Source organism: Rhinoraja longicauda, chromosome 20 (assembly GCF_053455715.1).
Source record: "Rhinoraja longicauda isolate Sanriku21f chromosome 20, sRhiLon1.1, whole genome shotgun sequence".
Lineage (NCBI taxonomy): Eukaryota > Metazoa > Chordata > Chondrichthyes > Rajiformes > Arhynchobatidae > Rhinoraja > Rhinoraja longicauda.
This window is the reverse complement of record NC_135972.1, coordinates 19,672,408-19,697,767: the sequence shown is the minus strand read 5'-3', so window position 1 is coordinate 19,697,767 and position 25,360 is coordinate 19,672,408. Positions and strand designations below refer to the sequence as shown.

Genomic DNA, 25,360 nt, shown 5'->3' with positions numbered 1-25,360 from the left:
TCCAAAAGTCTCTTAAATGCCACTAGCGTATCTGCCTCTACCACCATCACCCCTGGCAGTGCTTTCCGAACACCCACCAGCCTGTGTGTGTGTGTATTTTTTTTTTAAACAAACATGCCTGCACATCTCTGTTAAACTTTGTTCCTCTCGCCTTAAAGTTGTGCCCTCTAGTATTTGATTTTTTTTTCCATGCAGAGATAAAGGTTCTGACTCTACCCTATCTAGGCCCCTCTTCATTTTACAAACATCTATCAGGTCTCCCAGCAACCTCTGACAATCCAGAGATAACAATCCCAGTGTGTCTAACCTCTCCCTGTAACCAATACCGCCCTAACCCAGGAAGTGTCCTTGTTGGAGAGCATATCTATGGCAGGGGTCTGTAAGCCTGCTGGGTTTGCTGTGCCCACCCACTACATTGCCAGACCACCCAACACTTCCAACCTGTCGCATCGCGAATCGGTCTGCACAGAATGATCAGATTTTGTGCCAACGATAGACACAAAAAGCTGGAGTAACTCAACGGGACAGGCAGCATCTCTGGAGAGAGGTAATGGGTGACGTTTCGGTTCGAGAACCTTCTTCTCAGACTCTGCTGCCTGACCCGCTGAGTCACTCCAGATTTTTGTGTCTATCTTCAGTTTAAACCAGCGTCTGCACTTGCTTCTTACAGATTTTGTATACCTTGTTTTCTTTCTGAATTCTGCAGGATATCAGAGCTGGGGGAGTGCCAACTTACTGTGTGAATCTTTGGCTGAGCAATTGGGTGGAAATGTCAAAGACTAATGTGCATAGCTTTAGGGTGGAAAGGGCAAAGTTTAAAGGAGAAGTGCGGGGCGAGATTTTTAATTTTTTTTTACACAGAGGGTGGTAGGTGCCAAGAACATATTGCCTGGGGTAGTAGTGGAGGCAGATACGATCGTGATGTTTAAGAGGCTTTTAGATGGATATATGCTGGGAAAGGAGGGATATGATTAGTGTAACTTGGCATCATGTTCGGCATGGATATTGTGGGCCGAAGGCCCTGTTAGTGTGCTGTACTGTTCTAATCAAGAGGGGCGGTGGGTAGGGTGTTGGAGGTATGGCCTTATTTGGCAGCACTAACTCACTTGCATTTTCCATCTGCAGGTGACGCATTTCTTTGATAATCAAGCAACAGTATTCTTTGCTGTTTTCATGGCGGTCTGGGGTAGGTATTCATTCATCGATTGATTGAAACCTACAGTATGGAAACAGGCCCTTCGGCCCATCGAGTCCACGCCAACCATTGATCACCCGTACACACTAGTTCCATGTTATCCCACTCTCCCGTCCACTCCCTACACGTTAGGGGGCAATTCACAGAGGGTCAATTAACCTACAAACCTGCACGTCTTTGGAATGTGGGAGGAAACCTATGCGGTTACAGGGAGAACGTGTAAACTCCACACAGACAGCACCCGAGGTTGGGATTGAACACAGATCTCTGGCGATGTGAGGCAGTAACTCTATCCACCGTGCCGTGCAGTGGTACCGAGGGCATTTAAATCTCTGATGAATCATAGCCTGGTTTTAACCACTGACTTTAGAGACACAGCGCAGAAACGGGCAATTCGGCACACCGAGTCTGTGCCGACCGGCGATCGCCCCTTCCTCCAGCACTATCCTACACATCAGGGACAATGTACAATTTTACCACGGTCAATTAACCTGCAAACCTCGACATCTTCGGAGTGTGGGAGGAATCCGGAGCACCCGGAGAAAACCCACGCGATCACTGGGAGGACATACAAACTCTATACAGATAGCACCCATAGTCTGCATCAAACCCTGGCCTCTGGCCCTGGAAGGCAGCAACTCTACCGCTGCGCCACCGTGCTGCCCCAATTAGACATCTTGTTTCTTGATTTGTATAACGTTAATCAATTTAGCAAAATGTCCAGTTGAACAGAACCGCGCGCCCTATGCCAAGTAATTGTGTGACCGTAACCTCCTCTCTCTCCTCTCTCTCGCCCCAGCCACTGTCTTCCTGGAGTTTTGGAAGCGCAGGAGAGCTGTCATCGCCTACGACTGGGACCTGATTGACTGGGAAGAGGAAGAGGTCAGTGACTAGTGACTGGTGGCACCAGAGACTGCAGACGCTGAGATCTTTAGCAAAAACACCCAGTGCTGGAGGAACTCAGCGGGTCAGGCAGAGTTTGAGGAGGGAATGGGCAGATGATGTTTTTGGTCAGGACCCTTCTTCATTCATTTGTTCTATATTTCTCTACATCACTGTCCATGTCTCTCATTTCCCTTTTCCCTGACTCTCAGTCTGAAGAAGGGTCTCGACCCAAAAACATCACCTATTCTTTAAACACAAAATGCTGGAGTAACTCAGCAGGTTAGGCAGCATCTCGGGAGAGAAGGAATGGGTGACGTTTCGGGTCGAGACCCTTCTTCAGACTGATGTCAGGGGGGCGGGGGGCCTATTCTTTATAGCCAGTTGTTGCCTGACCCGCTGAGTTACTCCAGCTTTTTGTGTCTATCCTGGAAATAGGTAGGGTAGATGCACAAACTTTTGCCCAGGGTAGGGGAATCAAGAACCAGAGTACCTGGGTTTTGTGGTGAGGGGGAAAAGATTTAATAGGAACCTGAGGGGCAACTTGTTTTACACAAAGTGTGGTTGGTATAAGGAACAAGCTGCTGGAGGAGGTAGTTGAGGCAGGTACTCGCACAACGTTTCAGAAACATTTGGACAGGCGCATGGATAGGAAAGGTTTAGACGGATATGATCCAAACGCGGGCAGGTGGGACGAGTGTAGATGGAGCATGTGGGCAAGATGGGCCGAAGGGCCATGATCTATGACTAATAAACCAACACCAATAAAAGTGCTATGATTGGACAACTTACCAACTATTGGTGCGGGTAGAAACTGCCGATGCTGGTTTATACTGAAGATAGACACAAAGTGCTGGAATAACTCAATGGATCAGGCAGCATCACTGGAGGAAATGTAAGGGTGACATATCGGGTGGGAACCCTTCTTCAGACTGAAAGTAGAGGGGAGGCGGGGGAAACTGGAGGTAGGAACAGACTATCAGACTGGGAAAGGCATCACGACAGAGGTACCTCTTGGAAAATTCATCCGCGTGGGTGATTACCTGTCCTTGACGGTTGCCCCAGTCACTGCCCTTGGTCACATCCCAGCAGGTACCCGGCCTGCCCACGCCCCGCTGGCCAACCCGCACACGGCCACCTGCTGTTGACTTGCCTTCTCCCCACAGGAGGAAATCCGGCCGCAGTTCGAGGCGAAGTACTCCAAGGAGGAGCGAGTGAACCCGATATCAGGAAAAGCCGAGCCTTACCAAGCCTTCTCGGACAAGTGCAGCAGAATCATTGTGTCCGCTTCCGGAATATTCTTCATGGTTAGTTAAAGGGGTTGGGTGTGGTGTACAGTTCATATGTTCATAAGTGACAAGAGCAGAATTAGACCATTCGGCCCATCAAGTCCACTCCGCCATTCAATCATGGCTGATCTATCTCTCCCTCTTAACCCCATTCTACTGCCTTCTCCCCATAACCCTGGGCTGTTTAACCTGCCTAGTCTGCACTGACGATGATACTATGCCAGAGACACAGTCCCCTCCCTCTGCTGGCCTCTAATGCGCTTTAGATTACATTAGAGATACAGCATGGAAACAGGCCCTTTAGCCCACCTGGTCCACGCTGACCAATGATCACCCCGTACACTAGTTCTATCCTACACACTTGGGAAAATTTACAGAAGCCAATCAACCTCCAAACCTGCACGTCTTTGGGATGTGGGAGGAAACCGGAGAAAACCCCCTCATGGTCGCAGGGAGAACGTGCAACAGACAGCCCCCGTAGTCGTGATCGAACTCGGGTCTCTGGCGCTGTGAGGCAGCAACTCTACCCCCTGCGCCACTGTGCCGATCATACTGTGCTCGTCCAACTTGGTTCTGAAATTGTCTTTGTTATTCACCACAGCCGTGCCCGGCAGGTTTCAGTGCATTCCCCAACACGGATCCCTGCAGTCTGGAGCGAGCCAGTCGGGAACGTTACCTGACAGACATCTCTGCTGGGAGATCAGCAGGTTCTGGGCAGGCGAAAGAGTTGATGACCTTCCAGCAGCACTTGATGTCCGTCTCCGAATGTGTCCCTGGGAACAATCCGTAAATTAGAGTCCTCTGTTACGAAGCTGTTTGGGGCAAACTGTGACAAGGACCCTTGCATCGTTCCTCAGACTTCCTTTGCAAATCCACACAAATCTTCACAAATCTACTCGCCAGCTCAGCCTCCTAGGTGGAATGTTCCAGAGATTCACTGGCCTCTGGGTGTAGACCTTCACTCAGTGCCTTTGAGCTGCGCCCGTTCTGACACGTGCGGAAAAACCTTTTCACCCAAAGAGTTGTGAATCTCTGGAGTTCTCTGCCACAGAATGCAGTGGAGGCCAAATCACTGGGTGTTTTCAAGAGAGAGTTAGATTTACCTCTTAGGGCCAACGGAATGAAGGGTTATGGGGAGAGAGCAGAAACGGGGTACTGATTTTGGATGATCTGCCATGATCATATTGAATGGCGGTGCTGGATCGAATGGCCTACTCCTGCACCTATTTTCTATGTTTCTATGACATGCGTGTCTGTGGTCCGGGTCTGACAGGCGTGTCTGCGTTGGTTCTGTAGATCTGTGTGGTGATTGTCGCGGTCTTTGGGATCGTGATTTACCGCGTGGTGACCGTCAGCACCTTTGCCGCCTTCGAGTGGGGGCTGATTCGCAACAACTCGCAGATCGCTACCACGGCAACCGCGGTGTTTATCAACTTCTGCATCATCATGCTCCTCAACCTGGTAAGCCCTACAGCGGAGAGAAGTGCTTACTGCAGTAACACAGGCCAAGGTGTTAGTCACAGAGCTGTATAGTGCTGAAAAATGTATAGTGTGTAGGATAGTGTTAATGTGCGGGGATCGCTGGGCAGCGCGGACTCGGTGGGCCGAAGGGCCTGTTTCCGCGCTGTATCTGTAAATCTAAAAACAAAATTTAAAAACAAAAAAACAGCCCATTCGGCCCATCTGGCCCATGCCAACCCATTTGGCATACTGGCAGAGTCCCATTTGGCCAATATCCCTCCAAACCCTTCCTATCCATATATCTGGCCAAATGTCTTTTAAAAGTCGTAATTGTATCCGCTTCTCTATCTTCCTCTGGCAGCTCATTCCTGATATGGACAACTCTCTGAGTGGAAACATTGCCCCTGAGGTGCCTCTTAAATCTCTCCCCTCTCACCTTAAGCCTGTACCCGCTAGTTTTAACCTTGGGAAAAGACAGCGACCGTTCACTTCATCCATGCCACTCATGATCTTGTACACGTCACAAGGTCACCCCTCAGCCTCCGATCCTCCAAAGGAAAAAGTCCCAGTCTGTCCAACCTCTCCCTCTCACTCAGGCCCTCAAGCCCAGGTAACATCCTGGTGAATCTCTTCTGCACCCTATCCAACGTTTCAGTCTCTGCAGAGTGTGGATGGGGTTCCTTGTGTTGTACATGGATTTCACTGGATTCCCCTGGTATTGAAAAGCTTGCTGAGGATTTTGTATAAAATTGATTGCAGTAAATCCGCTGTGTAAAGTTTTAAATGGAACCAGATTTCATTTGGTTTAAATGTGTTTTGGGAATAGTGAGAGTGAAAGTAAATGAGATTTATCGACCATCGGCTCACTCTGTAACAGACAAATTATGGTGGGTTTATGTTCAATGTTTTTGATCGAATGGCTGCTGTAATCATGTTGTCACTGTATTGCCCAAATTATCTCTTCAATAAATCTTCCCAGACCAAACATAAACTACTCCAGTTCCCTTCAAACTGTGAACAATATTGAGGCAGCTTTTACGCTGCAGAAAGCAATGAGGTTCTTTCTGTAAGAGGACAAGTTCACTTCTGAGGTCTGTTAACCATCCTATGGGAGGACCCCCTCATACTTGACTTTTCATGGTGAGCGGCAGGGCTCTGGGGCGAATAGAGGGATCGTGGAGTACGAGTGCACCGATCCCGAAAAAGTAGATCCCTCAAAGATGCTGGAGAAACTCGGCGAGACAGGCAGCATCACTGGAGAGAAGGAATGGGTGACGTTTCAGGTTGAGACCCTTCTTCAGACTGAGGGTCAGGGGAGAGAGAGAGGGAGAGACTAGAGATATGGAAGGGCAAGGTGTGAAAATGACAGATCAAAGCAGACGATCACCAAGGAAATGTAGAATGGTACATTAAAGTGGTGTAATAGATGATTGGGGTAGTGAAGTTGGCTTTTGGCACATCGGCCTTGATCAGTCAGAGTAATCAGTATTGAAGTCGGGACCTTGCGTTGCAGTTGTACAAGATGCTGGTGAGGCGGCACTTTATTGAATGTTGTGTTCAATTTTGGTCACCCTGCTATCAAGCCACCAAGCTGGAAAGAGTGCAGAAAAGATTTACGAGGATGTTGCCAAGACTTGAGTGCCTGAGCTATAGGTTGGGCAGGCTAGGACTTTGTTTCATGGATGGGAAAGTTTGGAGGGGTATGGGCCAAAGGCCGGCAGGTGGGACTAGTGCAGGTGTGGATCTGTTTATGACGAAGATCAGAATAAATGCTTTCACTTGTCGGCTTGAGATTTTCGGGCTCCTGCACGCGAGGGGTAAGGATGCTAAGTCGATGTGTGTGCATGACTGAGTTTGAATTGGCCCCAGGAATCGTTGGGGGCTGCAGTTTGAATTAGGGAACTTCAGCTTTGCGATGGCAAAATAAGAAAAAGTCGAAGGCTGAATGGCCTCTACCTGCTCTTATCTAATACTATAACAACATTTGGACATGTACATGGACAGGAGAGGTTTAGAGGAATATGGTCCAAACTAGTGTATATGGGGCATCTTGGTCAGCATGGATGAGTTGGGCCGAAGGGCTCCAATGTATGACAACATGACTCTAACTGCTCTTGGTTGTAGGTAATGCCATATGTGTAATGTAAGAGGAAGCAGATTGGGCTTTTTTGCCTTCCATCACAGTGAGGAATGTGGGGAATACGTTGTGGTGGATGTTTATATTAACTTTTATGTATTTGTGTGCCTTGTTGCTTTTTCTTCGTATGGCTGTATGGTAATTCGCATAACACTGTACCTTAATTGGAACATGTGACTATAAAAGACCTTTGAAAGTTTAAAATTAAAACCCTGTGCACCATGGCTCACTGTATGAATCTATTTTCCAGCTATACGAGAAGGTGGCACTCTTACTGACCAACCTAGGTGAGTGTGTGACTTTATGACTTTGACTTTAGAAATACAGTGTGGAAATAAGCCCTTCGGCCCACTGAGTCCAAGCCGACCAACAATCACTGGTACACTAGCACTATCCTACACACTTGGGACAATTTACAGAAGCCAATTAATCTACAAACCTGCACGTTGTTGGAGTGTGGGAAGAAACTGGAGCACCCAGAGAAAACCCACGTGGTCACAGAGAGAATGAGCAAACTCTGTACAGACTGTGCCCATGGTCATGATTGAACCTGGGTCTCTGGCACTGTGAGGCAGCGGCTCTACCACTGTGCCGCTCACTGGGCCTCTCATCAACATTCCCCCTGTATCTCTCTCCAGAGAGGCTGCCTGGCTTGCTGAGGGTTTCCAGCATGTTCTGTTTTTGTTTCAGACTTTCAGCACCTGCAGCATTTTTGGCCCGACTTAATTGAAGGGCAGTTGTGGGAAAGGGTCGGACAAATTTACCATTGCTCCCTCTCGTTCTCTTACAGAACAGCCCAGGACGGAGTTGGAATGGGAGAGCAGTTTCACACTCAAGATGTTCCTGTTCCAGTTTGTTAATCTGAACAGCTCCACGTTCTACATCGCCTTCCTCCTGGGCAGGTATATCCCGTCCCGTCCCATCCCCAGAGAGAGAGGGAGAGAGAGGCATCTGTTGTGACTTGTGGTTTGTGAAATTGGGCTGCGAGCTGGAGATACTGGGAACACTGGGCATCAGCAGCCAGTGCACTGGGCACAGAGGAGAAGAGGGGTGGATGGAATGGAGGAGAAGTTCAGACCCCCATTCCTCAGATCCAGGGGTCTCTTAACTCTTAAGTGGCGAGTCAAGCAGGAAATGTGGTGAAGGCGGCCTTTGGCACTCTTGCCTTCTTGAGCACAAATGTTGGGAGTACTGTGGGGAGTTCTGGTCGCCCAGCTACAGAATGTCATGGTCATACAGCATGGAAACAGGCCCTTCAGCCCAACACATCCATGCCGACCATGAATGTGGGAGGAAACCGGAGCACCCCGATCATGGGGAGAACGTACAAAGTCCGTCGAGACAGCGCCCGTGGTTAGATTTGAACTCGATTCTCTGGCCCTGTACGGTAGAGCTCCATCACTGCGTCACTGTGCTGCCCCTGGCAATAAAAGGGCCCGGGCAAACTGATGGTGTGTTGGGCGGCAGAGGCTGGGGGTATATGTGGGGGCGCCGGGGCTGCCAGTGCGGGCATTTGATGTGTGAGGGAGGTGATGATGGGGACCACTGAGAGAGGTGAGGGGCAGATGGGAGCAGGTCCTGCTTGGATTCTGGTGAGCATGTTGCAGGCTGTTGATGTTGTGACTCACTCCTCCGGCTCTCTGAGGGCATCGTGCGCGGGGTAAGAGCGAGTCTGTGACGTGCTGTGTTCACTAGTGTCTCCGCTTCACTCTCAGGCTGACCGGGCGTCCCGGATCGTACCTGCGCGTGCTGGACAGATGGCGGCTGGAAGAGGTGAGGCTGCATGCAGAGTGTCACGCGGTCTCGCTGCGTTCTGACCTGCATTCTGCTGCATTAGGGGCCGTGCAGCACAGTGCAGGGGTGCAACACTGCCAGAAATCCCCCTGATGGAGTAGAATTGCAAATGCATTTCTAAGGAAAAATCTTCAACCTGAAAAAGCGCACAAAGTGCTGGAGTAACTGAGCGGGTCAGGCAGCACCTCTGGAGAACATGGATCGGTGACGTCTTGGGTCGAGACTGGCGAGGGGTTCTCCAGGGATCCTGCCTGACCCACTGAGTTCTTCCAGCACTTTTGAAGACACTGATCTCCAGTATCTTTTTAAAAAAAATAAACCAGCATCTGCAGTTCCTTATTTTTTTTCGGGCTGAAATGTTCCTGCTCCACAGAGGCTGCCTGACCTGCTGAGTGTTTCCAGCATTTTCTGTTTTTATTTCAGATTTCCAACATCTGCACGGTTTTGATTTTTATTTCACTGTCCAGTTAAAGTGACATTATTTGACGTAATGACGAAAATGGACATTAGGATGATTGCGTGCGGTTCTGGTCTCCCTGTTACAGTAAGGATGTGGAGGCTTTGGAGAGGATGCAGAGGAGGTATAGCAGAATGATGCCTGGATTAGAGGGAACCAACTGTAAGGAGAGGTTGGGCAGACTTGGATTATTTTCTCTGGAATGCCAGTGATTGAGGGGAGACCTCAAAGAAGTATATCAAATTATGAAAGGCATAGATGCGGTAGATGGTCAGAATGTTTCTTGACTTTAGTTTATTGTCAAGTGTACGAAGATACAGTGAAATGCTTTTGTTGCGTGCTAACCAGTCAGCGGAAAGACTATACATGATTACACTCGAGCCATCCGCAGTGTACAGATGCAGGATAAAGGGAATAACGTTGGTGCAAGATAGTCTAGTAAAGTTTGATTACAGATAGTCCGAGGGTTTCGAAGGGAGGTAATGTCAAAGGTTAAAAGGCATAGCTTTAATGTGAAAGGGGAAGTGCTTAAAAGAGATGTGTGGGGCAATTTGTTTTTAACGTAGAGGGTAGTGGGGGCCAGGAACTCACTGCCAGAGGTGGTGGTGGAGGCAGATGGTTGAGGCTTTTGCTTAAACGCATGGATATGCAGAAAATGTAGAAATATGGATCACGTGCAGACAGAGGAGATTAGTTTAACTCGGCATCATGTTCAGCATGGACATTGTGGGCCGAAGGGCTAGTTCCTGTGCTGTACTGTTTAATAGACACAACGCTGGAGTCACTCAGTGAGATAGGCCCGAAACCTCATCCATTCCCTGTCTCCAGAGATGCTGTCTATCCCACTGAGTTACTCCAGCATTTTGTGTTGATCTTTGGTTTAAACCAGCATCTGCAATTCCTTCATACACTGCTATTTGATCTTCTACTCTGCTTTAGTTGGGTTGATTAAGGTATCAGTGTTGGTCAGGGTGATGTGTGGGTCTCTACTAATCTTCTGATCACACAACAAGACTTTGATGTTGCAAGGTGCTGTCCCTGGTACGTTGGTGCCTCCCCAGGAGTATTTGTTTGGCGTACGGACTCCAGACCCAGGAGGTGCCAGAGACTGCAAATGCGGCAATATTGAACAAAACAAAACCCAAAGTGCTGGAGGAACTCGGGAGGAAATTGAACAGATGATGATTCGGGTCGGGACCCTCCTTCAGACTGAATGACGGGCGACGGTTCAGGATATTTAAGATTTGCCTTAATTGACAAACCTGAGTTATTTTTTAAAATATGGTCTCTATTTATTGAATGTTTAGAAAAGTAAATGGGTTTGGCACAGGACTAAAATAAAAAATTTAAATTAAAAGTTGAAACTTGAGTTAGGGGTTGGATGTACAACTGTGGTTATTGTCTCCCGGATCTACTCCCTTTAATTTTTATAGTTATATCTTTTTTTTTTTTTTTTTTTAATCCACTTGGTCTCTTTTCCCAATAGTTTATAGTTTTTTTTTTGGTTTTTTTTTTCCTTTCTTCTTTATTTTTTTATTTTCTCTCTTTAAAAATTTAAAAATTGAAGCTGTGAAAGAACTCTGTAACAAATGTGTCTTTTATTTCTATTTGTACATATGCTTTTCAAAAATTAAAAAAAAAAAAAAAAAAAAAAATATATATATATATATATATTTGAGACCAAGAAGGGTCCCGACCTGAAACGATGTCTGGCCATTCCATCCACAGACGCTGCCTGACCCGCTGAGTTCCTCCAGCGCTTTGTGTTTTGCTCCAGACCCAGGTGTTGGATTTGAACTTGCGACCTTCTGACGTGCAACCCAGAGAGCGGCAGCTTGGCAGCGCTGGTGTCCACGGCTCTGTAACACGGCCCCCTTCTCACCCACCTCACCGTCTGCTCTTTGTCCTATCCACAGTGTCATCCGAGTGGCTGCATCATTGACCTCTGCGTGCAAATGGGAACCATTATGGTGCTGAAGCAAATCTGGAATAACATCATGGAGCTCGGCCACCCGTGAGTAAAGGCATCGTGTCCGGGCAAGCGTTGGTGTCTCCTCCAGCCCCCTCCCCCTCTCCCGACCGACCCCCCGATCCCGTCTCCGTGTGGGCTGTTTCCCAGTTGGGTCAAATGAACGGTCAAGATGCCTCCACAAGTGTAGGGGACTCACTCAGGGATGTCCAGAACAGTAACACCATGTTCCCGCATTGGGAGAAGTTTAGTTTAGACATACAACCCGGAAACAGGCCCTTTGGCCCACTGAGTCCGCGCTGACAAACATTCGTCCCGTAGACTAGCACTATCCTACACACTGGGGATAATTTACAATTTACTGAAGCCAATTAGCCTACAAACCTGTATGTCTTTGGAGTGTGGGGGGAAACCGGAGCACCTGGAGAAAACCCACGAGGTCACAGGAAGAACGTGCAAACTCCGTAAAGACAGCACCAATAGTCGGGAGCAACTCTACTGCTGTGCCACAGTGCCAATTAGGTTTGGCGTGGGGAAGGTGGTAAGTGAGTGAGTAATGGATCAGAAGCCTCTACCTCACCAGGACCCTCTCTGTGACCTACACTGGCTAATACTTTCCTGAAACATCAGCTCTGTCCCCACAGACGCTGCCTGACTTACTGTGTGTTCCACGTGAGCCCCATCTTCTTTCCCCGCACCCATCCTCGAAGGAGTCCGGTGTTCACAATTAAACCACCTCACTCCGTAAACTCTACAGTCCCTGTCAGATATTGCACCATCTGGAATGTAGGACCTTCTAACGACCAACCAAAATGTCCAGGGGCATTCCAGCTAGGCACAGGGAGGGTGCTTACCCCTCTGGGTCTGATGTCCAGAACCAGGGTCACAGTCTTAAAGCAAAACACAAAAGTGATAGAGGAACTCAGCGAGTCAGGCAGCATCTATGGAGGGAATGGACAAACGACGTTTCGTGTTTGAAGGGTCCCGACCAGAAACGTCATCTGTCCATTCTCTCCACAGAAGCTGCCTGGCCCACTGAGTGGAATCAAGATTCTAGCATCTGCAGTTCCTTGTGTCTCATGATCTCGAAGCAAGAACTCAGCCATTCAGGGCATGCAGTGTATCATCTTCACTGGGAGAGTGGCGAGCTGCTGGAAGTCCCCACCCGAGATAGCTGAGCAGTTGCAGTCACTGGGCTGTGACAGAGGGACACGGGTATTAAAGGGACTTGGGAGAAGAGGCAGGCCATTGGGAACAGAGACGAGGAGTATTTTCTGTGCCTGGAACAGCACGGACATTTAGAATTCCCTGCTCCAGAGGTTTAATTTAGAGATACAGCATGGCCATGGTTTCCTCCCACCCTCCAAGGACATACAGGTTTATAGATTATTTGGCTTCCGTAAAAAAAATGAAAATTATCCCTCGTGTGTAGGATAGTGCTAGTGTACGGGGTGGTACAGCATGGGCTTTAAAGCCTGTTTCCATGTTGTATCTCTCATCTAAAGTGATTGATAATGGATTATTATTGCCATGTACCAAGATACAGCACAAAGCTTTAAGTGCTATATAGTCACACCATGCTCTACATGAATGCGTTCAAGCCACACACACAGTGCAAAGAGAAAAATACCAGAGTGAAGAATATAGCATTATAGCGTGACAGTTACAGAGAAAAGGTGTAAGGGCTGCAATGAGGTAGGTTGGAAGATTGGGACTACACCTTAGCTTCTGGGAGGACTGTTCAGTAGTTTGATAGCAATGGGGAAGAAGCAGTTCCTGAATCTGGTGGTACTTGTTTTCCAGCTCGAGGCCATCTGCAAAGGCTATTCACCCCATCAGTTGGAGATTGCTACTCAGAACTTCCCTTTCTATATTTCTTGGTCTTCTATCCCTGGCTCCAGATTTGCAGACGGAGAGAGCAACTGTTCACTGTGAAAACTTTCCAGCACATTTCCCATGAGCAAACCATCTTGTCATTTGCATGCTCTGTCTCACCATCCCAGGCTCTCTCTCTCTCTCTCTCTCACACAACTCTCTCTCTCTCTTTATCTCTCTCTCCCTCTCCTTCTGTATCCCCAGGTTCCAGCGTGCTCTCAAAAAGGTTTTTGGAAAACTCTGGTTAGTGCTTTCTGCTCTCTTTTCTCAACCTTCCCTATTAACCTCCTGCTGCCTTCGAATTTTGCAAAATATGAAACTTAATAATTCACTTTCACCCTGGACAATGGTTGGTCAAACAGTTTCTCCTGGTAACGCTCACTGTAGGCTGGTTTACGCTGAGCTACACTCGCTGTAGGCTGGTTTACGCTGAGCTACACTCGCTGTAGGCTGGTTTACGCTGAGCTACACTCGCTGTAGGCTGGTTTACGCTGAGCTACATTCGCTGTAGGCTGGTTTACGCTGAGCTACATTCGCTGTCTATCCTATATCACACTCACTGTAGGCCGGTCTATCATGGGTTCCATGCACTGTAGACTGGTTTACCCTGGGCTACAATCACTTTAGACAGGTTTGCACTGGGCTCCGATCACTGTCGGCCGGTCTAACCTGAGATTTTAATTGCTGCTGTTACAACCCCAACTAAATCAGGGCAGCACAACTAAATCAGGGCAGAGCTGCTGCCTCACAGCACGAGAGACCCGCGATTGATCCTGACCTCGGGTGCTGTCTGTGTGGAGTTTGCATGTTCTCCCTGTTATTGTGTGGGTTTTCTTCAGGTTTCCTCCCACACTCCAAAGGCGCAGAGGTTTGTAGGTTAATTGGCTTTGATTAAATTGTTCATAAGTTCAATGAACTTATGAATTTAGGCGTAATTTACCAAAGCTAATTAATCTACAATAGAAAATTGTTCCTTGTGTGCGAGATAGAAGTAGTGTGTGGGTGATTGTTGGTCAGTGTGGACGCTGAAGGTACCGTTTCCATGCTGTATCTACAGAAAACTAAAAAAAAACCTTCAGCAGGCTGGGGTTGAATTCTCCATTGGCTTGCCAAAACCTCTGCCCCCCCCCCCCCCCCCTTCTCCTTCTTGAGGTGCATCTGTAAAACCATCCCTTTGACCAAGCTTTTAACGTGGGTTAATCTGACAGAATTGTGCAAGTTTTAATTGAGGGGGAACGTGAACAGTCGATGTTGGAATCTGGCATAGAACACAAAGCGCTGGAGTAACCTAGCGGGTCAGGCAGCATCTCTTGAAAGGCAAATTAGTTCGGGTGTCAGGAGTTATGGGGAGAAGGCAGGAGAATGGGGTTGAGAGTCAAGTCAAGTCAATTTTATTTCTATAGCACATTTAAAAACAACCCACATTGACCAAAGTGCTGTACATCAGTTCAGGTACTAAGAACAGACATACAATGGCACACACACATAACAGCACATATATAAACAGTTCACAGCGCCCCCTCAGAGGGCCTCAAACGCTAGGGAGTAGAAATAGGTTTTGAGCCTGGACTTAAAGGAGTCGATGGAGGGGGCAGTTCTGATGGGGAGAGGGATGCTGTTCCACAGTCTAGGAGCTGCAACCGCAAAAGCGCGGTCACTCCTGAGCTTACTAGACTGCGGGACAGTCTGTAGCCCCAAGTCGGCCGACCTGAGGGACCTGTAGAGTGGTGGGTTAGAAGATTTTTGATATAGGGGGGGACAAGCCCGTTTAGGGCTTTGTATATGAATAGGAGGAGCTTGAAGTTGATTCTGTACCGTACTGGGAGCCAGTGGAGAGAGGCCAGAATCGGGGTGATGTGGCCCCTTTTACGGGTACCCGTCAGGAGACTCGCTGCGGCGTTTTGGACCAATTGCAGGCGGGACAGGGATGATTGGCTGCTCCCAGTGTATGGGGAGTTGCAGTAGTCTAGGCGGGAGGAAATGAATGCGTGAAGGTTGGAACAGCCATGATTGAATGATGGAGTAGACCCGATGGGCCAAACGGCCTAATTCCGCTCCTATAACCTATGAACTTACGAACATGGCGTAGTCCTCCTGGGATGCTGCCTGAGCGGCTAACTTACTCCGGCACTTTATGTAATTAAGGGGGTTCGGGTTGGGGGAGGTGACACACAGGGATCTGGAGATTTTGATTATCTCACCAGTCGTGGGAGTAGTGTACATAATGAGGCCTGTTTCTCTTCTGCCAAAGGATGATTCAGAACTGGATGACGAACAGAAAGTTGAGGAAAGATCACCACAATCCCAGCAAGTCGACCATTCCTCAGTGGGAGAAGGATTACCACCTAATGCCCACGAACGACCATGGCATGTTTGATGAATATTTGGAGATGAGTAAGTAGGTTTTAGATGTTCCCTGCTGTGTGGCGCGCTGCGGGCTGCCATGACATGGGCTCACTGTGGTTGACTCCTCTCTCTTTCTCTCCCTCTCTCCCTCTCTCTCTCTCTCTCTCTCCCTCTCTCTCCTTCCAGTTATTCAGTTTGGATTCACGACAATATTTGTGGCTGCGTTTCCCCTGGCCCCTCTCCTCGCTTTGATCAACAACGTCATCGAGATCCGGCTGGACGCGTACAAGTTTGTCACGCAGTGGAGGAGACCCCTGGCTATCAGAGCCAAGGACATCGGTGAGAGTCGGCCGAACGTTGAATACCCCCGCGCTGGGTGACACAACGGGTGATGACAGGGCCACACAAACAGCGCCGCAGGTCAGGCTTTGAATTGAGATCACTGGACAACAGTAAGGCAACAGCACTACCTCCAAGCAAACTTGCGGCTTCATCACAGCCATACAGTACCGACAAAAGTCCTTCGGCCCAACTCGTCCATACCGACTAAGTTGCTCCATCTACACTAATCCCACCCGATGATGCTGCTTTCCGAGGCAGCGTGGTGTGGGTGGATTGGACGTTGGGCATCTCCTCACTTGGTCACTTTACAACGGAATATTTGCTTTTTGTTCCTCTGGACAGCGGCAATAGAACAAAAGTGAACAAAGTCCGTCCCCCCCCCCCCCCCCCCCCCATTGCAACTTGCTGGGTGTGAAATGGCATCTACATCCACAGTTACATTTAAGCAAAACTATTTGGGTTAACTAATGACAACTGTGTGTCTCTCCATCATAGACCTAGTCACATAGTCATACAGCACAGAAATGGGCCCTTCGGCCCAACTCGTCTACACTGACCAAGATGCCCCATCTGCACTAGTCCCAACTGCCTCCATTTGGCCCACATCCCTCTAAACCTTTCCTATCCCTGTACCTGTACAAATGTCTTTTAAATGTTGTTGTAGTATCTGTCTCAACTACCTGCTCTGGCAACTCGTTCCGTATATATACACCACCCACTTTGTGCAAAATGTTGCCACTCTGGTTCCGATTAAATCTTTTCTCCCACTCATTAAAACCTATGTCCTCTAGTTCTGGATTCCCCTATCCTGGGGGAAAAGACACTGCATTTACCCAACATTTCTCTCGATATTTTAACTTTTGAAAAGTTCTCCAGAGTCTAGATTTGTTTTAAACGTGTGACCTTCAACTACAGCATGGCTCCTGATTGCTAACATGCATCAGGGTGGAAGGCTGCTTTCTGAAAAGATTTGGGTAGTTCTGAATGGAAAACTGCAGCAGGAGGTGTGGAAAAGAGTATGGCAAGGGAGTTGAGCTGGCTGGATTATGCTTGGAGCTGACGGGCTCTCGATGGGCCTAATAGCCTCTTGCCCAATGAAGGGTAGCCTCTGAGGCTGTCATGTTCATAAGCCATAGGAGCAGAATTAGGCCATTCGGCTCATCAAGTCTGCTCCACCAATCGATCCTGGCTGATCTATCTTTCCCTCTCAACCTCATTCTCCTGCCTTCCCGCAACTTTTGACGCCCGTATTAATCAATCTCATATCCAATGACTTGGCCTCCATCGCTGTCTGTGGCAATGAATTCCAAAGCTTCACCACCCACTGGCGATAGAAATTCCTCTTTCAAAATCTCCATTCTAAATGGTCCTTTTATTCTGAGGCTGTGCTCTCTGGTCCTAGACACTTCCTAGTACTAGAAACATCCTCTCCATGTCCACTCTATCTCGGCCTTTCATTATACGGTAAGTTTCAATGCGGTCTCCCCCTCATCCTTCTATACTTCAGCGAGTTCAGGCTCAGTGCCATCAAGCGCTCATCGTACGTTCAACCAATCATTCCTGGGATCAGCCTTGTAAACCTCCTCTGGACCTTTGCCAATGCCAGCATATCTCTCCTCAGACATGGGGCCCATAACTGCTCACAGTACTCCAAATGCGGTTTGACCAGTGCCTTATAAAACCTCAGCATTACATCCTTGGTGCGTCATTACTGTGACGGCGGGCGACGGGGGGTTGGCCTGTGGACAGTGAGAGGCCACGGGTGTGAGGGGATGCAGTGTCAAGTGGTGGGAGGTGGGCTGGGGTTGTGGTGGACGGGCAGGCCAGGTGGTGAGGGGTCTGAGCTGTGTGTGTCTCGCGTGTCCCAGGGATCTGGTACGGCATTCTGGAGAGCATCGGCGTGCTGTCGGTCATTACCAACGCCTTCGTCATCGCCGTCACCTCGGACTTCATCCCCCGCTTGGTGTACGCATTCAAGTACGGACCTTGCGCTGGGCAAGGAAATGCAGAGCAAAGGTGAGTCTGTGCTTATCCTGCACGTTAACCTTAGTCATAGAGTCATACAGCATGGAAACCGGCGAGAACATAGAGGGACCCACATAATTCTAAAGTTTAGTTTAGGGATACAGTGTGGAAACAGGCTCTTCATCCCACCGAGACTGCACTGACCAGCAACCCCTGCACATAAACACTATCCTGCTCTAGGGGACAATTTACATTTATACCAAGCCAGTTAACCTACAGCCATGATGTAAACTAGTGCTGGTAGTTTCAGCATAACTATAGATTTTCCAACTTCTGGCCACTATTGTATGTTAACTTGTATGTCTTTGGAGTGCGGGAGGAAATCGAAGATCTCTTAGAAAACTCAGGCAGGTCACAGTGGGAACATATAAACTCCCTATAGACAGCACCTGTAGTCAGGATCAAATCCGGGTCTCTGGCACTGTGAGGCAACAACTCCACCGCTGAGTCACCGATGCCGAGTATTTTCGTAACTTTGTCGGCACCAGAGACGTGATAACATTTGTACTTTGTGTTGTGTGGGCAAAAATGAAGAATTTCACAATAAAGTGTCGTTGAATTATTGAATTGTCTGCCGCTCCTTCCCAGGTGTATGGTGGGTTATGTGAACGCTAGCCTCTCCGTCTTCCTGGTGACCGACTTTGAACCGCGCTCCCAGCCTCTGTCCAACGGCACGGCCGCCTTTGGCACGGAGGTCAAGTACTGCAGGTAGGAGCTCACCGTCCTCCTCTGCTCACGGCGCCTGCTCACCTTTAGTTTGTGCAGCCAATTTATTTTTATTTGCAACGATAGAGTATGCCCTTCGGCCCACCGAGTCCGCGCTAACCATCACTAGCACTATCCTATATGCGAGGGACAATTTACCGAAGCCAATTAACCTCCAAACCCGCAGGTCTTTGGAATGTGGGAGGAAACTGGAGCACCCAGAAGAAACACATGCGGTCACAGGGAGAACATGCAAACCCCATGCAGACAGCAACCGTAGTCAGGGCGAACCCAGGTCTCTGGTGCTGCCACCCTGCTGTCCTTGCGTTCTCTTTGAGATCCGTCAGCTCGGTGAGGAAGGATCCTTCACACATACAAGTGTAGGAGGTTGCACTGGGGATTTAGATATTCATAGAGCCGTACAGAAACGGGCCCTTCAGCCCATCTTGTCCATGCTGACCATACTGGGTTAGACTCATTTATCTGCACATGTACTATTGTCCTGTAAAACCATTGACTCCATCTAAACAATAGACAATAGGTGCAGGAGTAGGCCATTCGGCCCTACGAGCCAGCACCACCATTCAATGTGATCATGGCTGATCATTCTCAATCAGTACCCCGCTCCTGCCTTCTCCCCATACCCCCTGGCTCCGCTATCCTTAAGAGCTTTCTCTTGAATGCATTCAGAGAATTGGCCTCCACTGTCTTCTGAGGCAGAGAATTCCACAGATTTACAACTCTCTGACTGAAAAAGTTTTTCCTCATCTCCGTTCTAAATGGCCTACCCCTTACTCTTAAACTGTGGCCCCTGGTTCTGGACTCCCCCAACATTGGGAACATGTTTCCTGCCTCTAACGTGTCCAGCCCCTTAATAATCTTATGTCTTCACCAAAAGGGTATTTGTATTTGCATTTGCAGCTTGAATTGCCTCCAGTAAATCCCCACCAGCTTCATGCTGCCTCGGGAATGCAGCAAACATCATCAAAGACTTGTCCCACCCTGGTCATTTTCCCTTCTTCCCACTCCCGTCAGTTTGAGTCCAGTCATGCACGCTTTCAAGGTTTTGAATCTCCCAGCTCCGGTTGGGCAAAAGTTACAGAAGCTTGAAAGTGTGCACCACCAGACTCGGGAAAAGCTTCTTCTCCTCTGTTAACAGGCTTCTGAATAGTCCTTCCATCAGCTAGGGTACTGTCAGATTCACCTCTACCCCATTGCGGACATTGGACTTTGACTATGGAACTGATGCACTCCAATGCTGAGAACTATATTCTGCACTCTGCATCTTCCCATTTGCTCTTCCTATTGTACTTGAGTTTGGCTTGATTGTATTTATGTATAGTATTATCTGATATGATTGGTGAGCATGCCAACACCGGTGTTTGCCCGTTTTCAGGTACCGTGACTACAGGGAGCCTCCATACTCCAAAGAGCCCTACTCCTACACTATCGAGTTCTGGCACGTGCTGGCAGCTCGCCTGGCTTTCATCATTGTGTTTGAGGTAAGCAGCTTCCAGAGCCCAACCCTGGTCAATCTGGGACAGGCGAAAGGCCACACAGTGATGGAGTAACTCAGCGGGTCAGGCAGCATCTCTGGAGACCATGGATAGGTGACGTCTCTCATACGGTTAGAAGAAATAGGGGTAGAATTAGGCCATTTGGCCCATCAAGTCTACTCCACTATTCAATCATGGCTGATCTATCTCTCCCAACCCCATTCTCCTGCCTTCTCCCCATAGCCTTTGACACCTGCACTAATCAAGAATCTATCTATCTTTGCCTTAAAAATATCCACTGACAGCCTCCACAACCTTCTGTGGCAAAGAATTCCACAGATTCCACTGATGAAAGAAATTTCTCCTCATTTCCTTCCTAAAAGAACGTCCTTTAATTCCGAGGCTGTGACTTCTCGTCCTAGACTCTCCCACTAGTGGAAACATCCTCTCCACATCCACTCTATCCATGCCTTACACTATTCTGTATGTTTCAATGAGGTCCCCCCTCATTCTTCTAAACTCCAGTGAGTACAGGCCCAGTGCCGACAAAAGATCGTCATAGGTTCACCTGCTTATTCCTGGGCTCATCCTGGTCAGGCTATTTTCTTCAGACTATTGCTCAGATCGGGGACAATGTTTAACTTGCAACAACTTTGGATATAATGGTGGGCCGACACATGATGGAGGGTAGATTGCAAGTCAGGCATCGTGCGTGCAGGGAGAAACAGTTAATGAAGATGGTGCCAGCAGTGCTGAGGCAAATGACTTCTGAGATTCTTGAGTAGTAAGGGTGTCAAGTGGAGAAGGCAAGAGAATGGGGTTGAGAGGGAAAGATAGATCAGCCATGATTGAATGGTGGAGTCGACCCGATGGGCCCAAAGGCCTACTTCTACTCCTTTGACTTATGAACTTAAAACTTGCCAACAGTGCGGACACTGTCTGGGCTGCAATTCATATTTGAACCTTAGCCTCTAACAATCCTCTCCCTGAAACACTCCTCCAGCCCCCCCCCCCCCTCACCACCCATCTCCACCCCTGCCTTTCTCCCTTCCCCTGTGCCTCGTCCAGACTTGCTTCTCACCCCCTCCACCAACATTCCTTCCTCTGGTTTCATAATTTGCAACCTCTTCAATCCTTCTGTCTCGCACCTATTTCAATCTCTAACCTTTGTGTCTATCAACTGCACCAATCCCCCTCCCCGCCCCTTCTCTCTCCCAGCTTTCTTTATTCCACGCACCCCCACCCCTCCCAATCAGTCTTAAGAAGGGACCCGACCCAGAACGTCGCCTATCCTTGTTCTCCAAAGATGCTGCCTGAACCGCTGAGTTGCTCCAGCAGTGTCCTATTTTTGAAGCTTTTTCATTTTGTGCTAGAGTGGTGTAGCGAGGCACCCCCCCTCCCATATCACAGCTAACAAACACTTCATCAACCCCCTCTTTAGACTGTAGAGGTGCAGTACAGAAACGGGCCCCTCAGCCCACTGAGTCCATGCTGACCTGTGATTGCGAGCACACTACCACTCCCCTACACACTAGGAACAATTTGCAATTTTATCGATGCCAATTAATCAACGAACCTGTATGTCTTTAGAGTGTGGAAGGAAACTGGAGCACCCGGAGAAAATCCATGTGGTCACAGGGAGAATTACAAACTCCACATAGACAGCACCCGTAGTCAGGATGTGTAGGGAAATAACTGCAGATGCTGGTACAAATCGAAGGTATCACAAAAGGCTGGAGTAACCCGGCCGGAGTCGGGATCGAACCCGGGTCTCTGGCGCTGTAAGGCAGCAACTCTACTGCTGCGCCACTGTGCCGGCTCATGAGCCGTTCGCTGACGAGGTTGTTAATATTTTATCCACTCCAGCACTTGGTGTTCTCCATGAAGACCCTGATTGCTTACATGATCCCTGACCTGCCCAAGAACCTGCGTGACCGAATGAGGCGAGAGAAGTATCTGATTCAGGAGATGATGTACGAGGCGGAGCTGGAGCTGCTTCAGAAGGAACGCAGTGAGAGGAAGAAAAGCGGCTTGATCTCCCACAACGAGTGGCCGTGAGCGGTATCTCCGAGGTAGGTCCTGGCCGGTCACCCACCGGGCGATGAGTAGATTCCGGCTGAGATTTACGAGCCGTCAGTAAATAGGGGTGAGGTGCCGGAAGACTGGAGGGTGGCAAATGTTGTCCCTCTATTCAAGAACAGCTGCAAGGAAAAGCCTGTGAACTACATGCCAGTGAGCCTAGCATCAGTGTTCAGAAAGTTATTGGAGAGTATTCCGAGGTTTAAATGGGCATGGGCTGATTAGGGAGAGTCAGCTTGGTTTTGCACATGGGAGATAGACACAAAATGCTGGAGTATCTCAGTGGGTCAGGCAGCATCTCCGGAGAAAAGGAATAGGTGACGTTTCAGGTCCAGACCCTTCTTGGGACATGGGAGCCCGTGTCTCACAAATCTGAGAGTTTTTTTGAAGATGTGACCAGATGTCAGTTCTGGAGGAAATATGTTGTCAAGCTGTAAAGGGTGCAGTGAAGCTTTGAGGATGTCGCCGGGACTCAAGGGCCTGAGCTCTAGGGAGAGGTTAGGCAGGGAGGACTTTATTCCTTGGACCGCAGGAGGATGAGGGGTGATCTTATGGAGGTTAACAAAATCATGAGAGGAATAGATCGGGAAAATGCACAGAGTCTTTTGCCCAGAGCAGGGAAAGATTTGATGGAAACCCGAGAGGTAACTTTTTTACACAAAGGGTTGTGGGTATATGGAACGAGCTGCTGGAAGATGTCGTTGAGGCAGGTACTATTGCAATTTTTAAGAAACAGTTAGACATTTAGACCTGCACCATAGAAAGCATTTTATTGGGATGCATCACAGCTTGGTTTGGGAACAGCTCCATCCAAGACCGCAAGATATCACAGCAAATTGTAGATGCAGCCCGGACCATCACACAAACTAACCTCACTTCTATTGTCTCCATTTATACCTCACGCTGCCTAAGCAAGGCCAGCAGCATAATCAAGGACAAGTCGCACCTTGGCCACTCTCTCCTCTCCCCTCTCCCATCAGATGAGAGATACAGAAGTGTGAAAATGCACACCTCCAGATTCAGGGACAGTTTCTTCCCAGCTGTAATCAGGCAACTGAACCATCTCACCACAACGAGAGAGTAGTCCTGAACTACTATCTACCTCATTGGTGACCCATGAACTATCTTTGATCAGACTTTACTGGCTTTGTCTTGCACTAAACGTTATTCACTTATCATGTATCTGTACACTGTGAATGGCTCGATTGTAAGATCATAAGTGATAATAGAATGAGGCCATTCGGCTCATCACGTCTACTCCGCCATTCAATCCTAACCCCATTCTGCCCATAATCTCTGACTCCTGTACTAATCAAGAAGATGATACATGTAATTATGTATTGTCTTTCCGCTGACTGGTTAGCACGCAACAAAAGCTTTTCACTGTACTTCGGTACACGTGACAATAAACTAAATTGAATTGAACAAGTACGTTGATAGATTAGGTTTAGATAGGATATGCCATCTAATTTTCAACTCTTACCCGATCTTATCTATGCCCCTCACAATGTTATAATCCTCTGTAAGGACACCGCTCAGCCGCTTCTGGCAGCTCTGTATTCAATATACCACCGTCTGTGTTAGATATTCCATGAATTGGATTTGATACGTAAGAACTAACAGCTGATGAAATGTTTGGCACAGTCAATGTAAAGCAGCATGGTGGCACAGTGGTAGAGTTGCTGCCTTACAGCGCTTGCGGCGCCAGAGACCCGGGTTCGGTCCCGACTACGGGTGCTGTCTGTACAGAGTTTGTACGTTCTTCCCATGACCGTGTGGGTTTTCTCCGAGATCTTTGGTTCCCACCCACACTCCAAAGACCTACAGGTTTTAGGCTAATTGGCTTGGTATAAATGTAAATTGTCCCTAGAATAGTGTTAATGTGCGGGGGTCGGTGCGGACTCAGTGGGCCGAAGGGCCTGTTTCCGCGCTGTATATCTAAAACTAAAGTCCTACATGTACTAATGCATTTTCTAATTGTCTTTTTTTTCCTTCCAAAGAGCAGAGCAGTCCCTGCCCCTCTGTGACCTCCCCCTTGTCAGCCAGCCTCTGCACATGTTGCAGTGGGTCCCTGCAGCTCCCAATGACGGTGCCTCACGGACTGAGTCGGTGCCTGGCAGGGAACAGGAACCCACGGGAGGGTGAACTCTGAAGACGTTTGCAACTCAACACAAGACCCGTCCAGTACTCCGGAATCTTGTCAGCATGTCGACCCTCTTATTCATGATATAATGCAACTCAATACGCCAGTTTTTAACTTGAAAGGGGTAACTGTTTTACACCGGTTTGCTCTGTCTCCTGGTTCTACATCTCTTCCCTCCTCCTCGTCGGGACTTTTACACACCCGTGGCCCGTTCAAAATGTAAATAAGAATTTCTGAGAACTATTTTGCATAATTTCTCTGAACTGCTATCTCCCTCCCCTTGTTCCACCCACATCATCCCAACAGCAATCAGAGACACAAGCAAGCCTTGTTCACCCATCTTTACTTTTAAACCACTTGATCTTGCTGCTTTTGAATGGTCATCGAGACAGATGTAAAATGCTAAACTATTTGTACATGGCGCAAAGCGAGATGTTGAATTGTCATGACTTAAGATCAGTTCATGAACATAAACCATATTTATTGCTTGTATATTGTGATGCAGAAATTTAAATAACCATGCACATGAGTTTGAAGTTGGCTAATAAATTGCTTAAGTTTTTGTCCAAACAACAACCCATTGGCAAGTTCATCGGCCCACGATGTCCTTGCCTTTGGCTGGTAGAGAGCTCCAAGTGAAGGCTTCCTTTGCCGATCAGTCGGTCCTGACTCCCACATCCTCTGAAGTTAGACTTGAGCTGGATGAGCCAGAGTATTGACCTCCCATTCCTCAGACTTGGCAATGCTTGGGGGTGAACTCAGTGCTGGGCAGAGAAACCAGCCATATTTACATCTAGCCTCTCTGATGCTCCAGGTGTAAATGCAAAAGGTACAACATATTTCAAAGGCATGGGGTTTAAAATGTACACGTAATACTCAGTAATTTAAATGATTTTAATCCTTTAGTAGAATTAGACTCCTTCACTAGAGTCGTGGAGAGTTATAGTCATACAGCATGGAAACGGCTTTTAGCCCACTTGCCCACACCGACCAACATCCCGCATCTACTCTGATCCCACCTACCTGTGTTTGGCCCATAACCCTCTAAACCTATCCTATCCAAGCGCCTGTCTAAATGTGTTTTTAAACTTTATTTTGAAACTAGAATCCTTCACAAGTTGGAAAGGGTACAGGTGAGATTCACCAGAATGTTAGCTGGGTTTGT

At 48.3% G+C, this 25,360-nt stretch overlaps 1 protein-coding gene across 10 annotated transcripts in view; it reads left to right on the top strand.

The window, feature by feature from the left end:
* The window catches only part of LOC144603394 (anoctamin-4-like), a 70,039-nt gene extending 45,324 nt beyond the window's left edge, over positions 1-24,715 (top strand). For 6 of the 10 annotated variants that reach the window (XM_078416556.1, XM_078416559.1, XM_078416558.1 and 3 more), the window contains 16 exons: positions 1,126-1,186; positions 1,995-2,077; positions 3,244-3,384; positions 4,663-4,827; positions 7,215-7,251; positions 7,755-7,866; positions 8,680-8,737; positions 11,132-11,229; positions 13,264-13,302; positions 15,311-15,453; positions 15,592-15,744; positions 17,616-17,763; positions 18,361-18,480; positions 19,874-19,979; positions 21,840-22,045; positions 24,053-24,715. In XM_078416556.1, coding sequence (XP_078272682.1) covers positions 1,126-1,186; positions 1,995-2,077; positions 3,244-3,384; positions 4,663-4,827; positions 7,215-7,251; positions 7,755-7,866; positions 8,680-8,737; positions 11,132-11,229; positions 13,264-13,302; positions 15,311-15,453; positions 15,592-15,744; positions 17,616-17,763; positions 18,361-18,480; positions 19,874-19,979; positions 21,840-22,031 — 1,656 coding nt within the window. In that variant the 3' untranslated portion in view covers positions 22,032-22,045; positions 24,053-24,715. The remainder of the gene's footprint in view (positions 1-1,125; positions 1,187-1,994; positions 2,078-3,243; positions 3,385-4,662; positions 4,828-7,214; positions 7,252-7,754; positions 7,867-8,679; positions 8,738-11,131; positions 11,230-13,263; positions 13,303-15,310; positions 15,454-15,591; positions 15,745-17,615; positions 17,764-18,360; positions 18,481-19,873; positions 19,980-21,839; positions 22,046-24,052) is intronic. The other 4 variants (XM_078416561.1, XM_078416565.1, XM_078416557.1 and 1 more) reach the window with 3 other exon arrangements.
* The last annotated feature ends 645 nt before the right edge of the window (positions 24,716-25,360 follow it).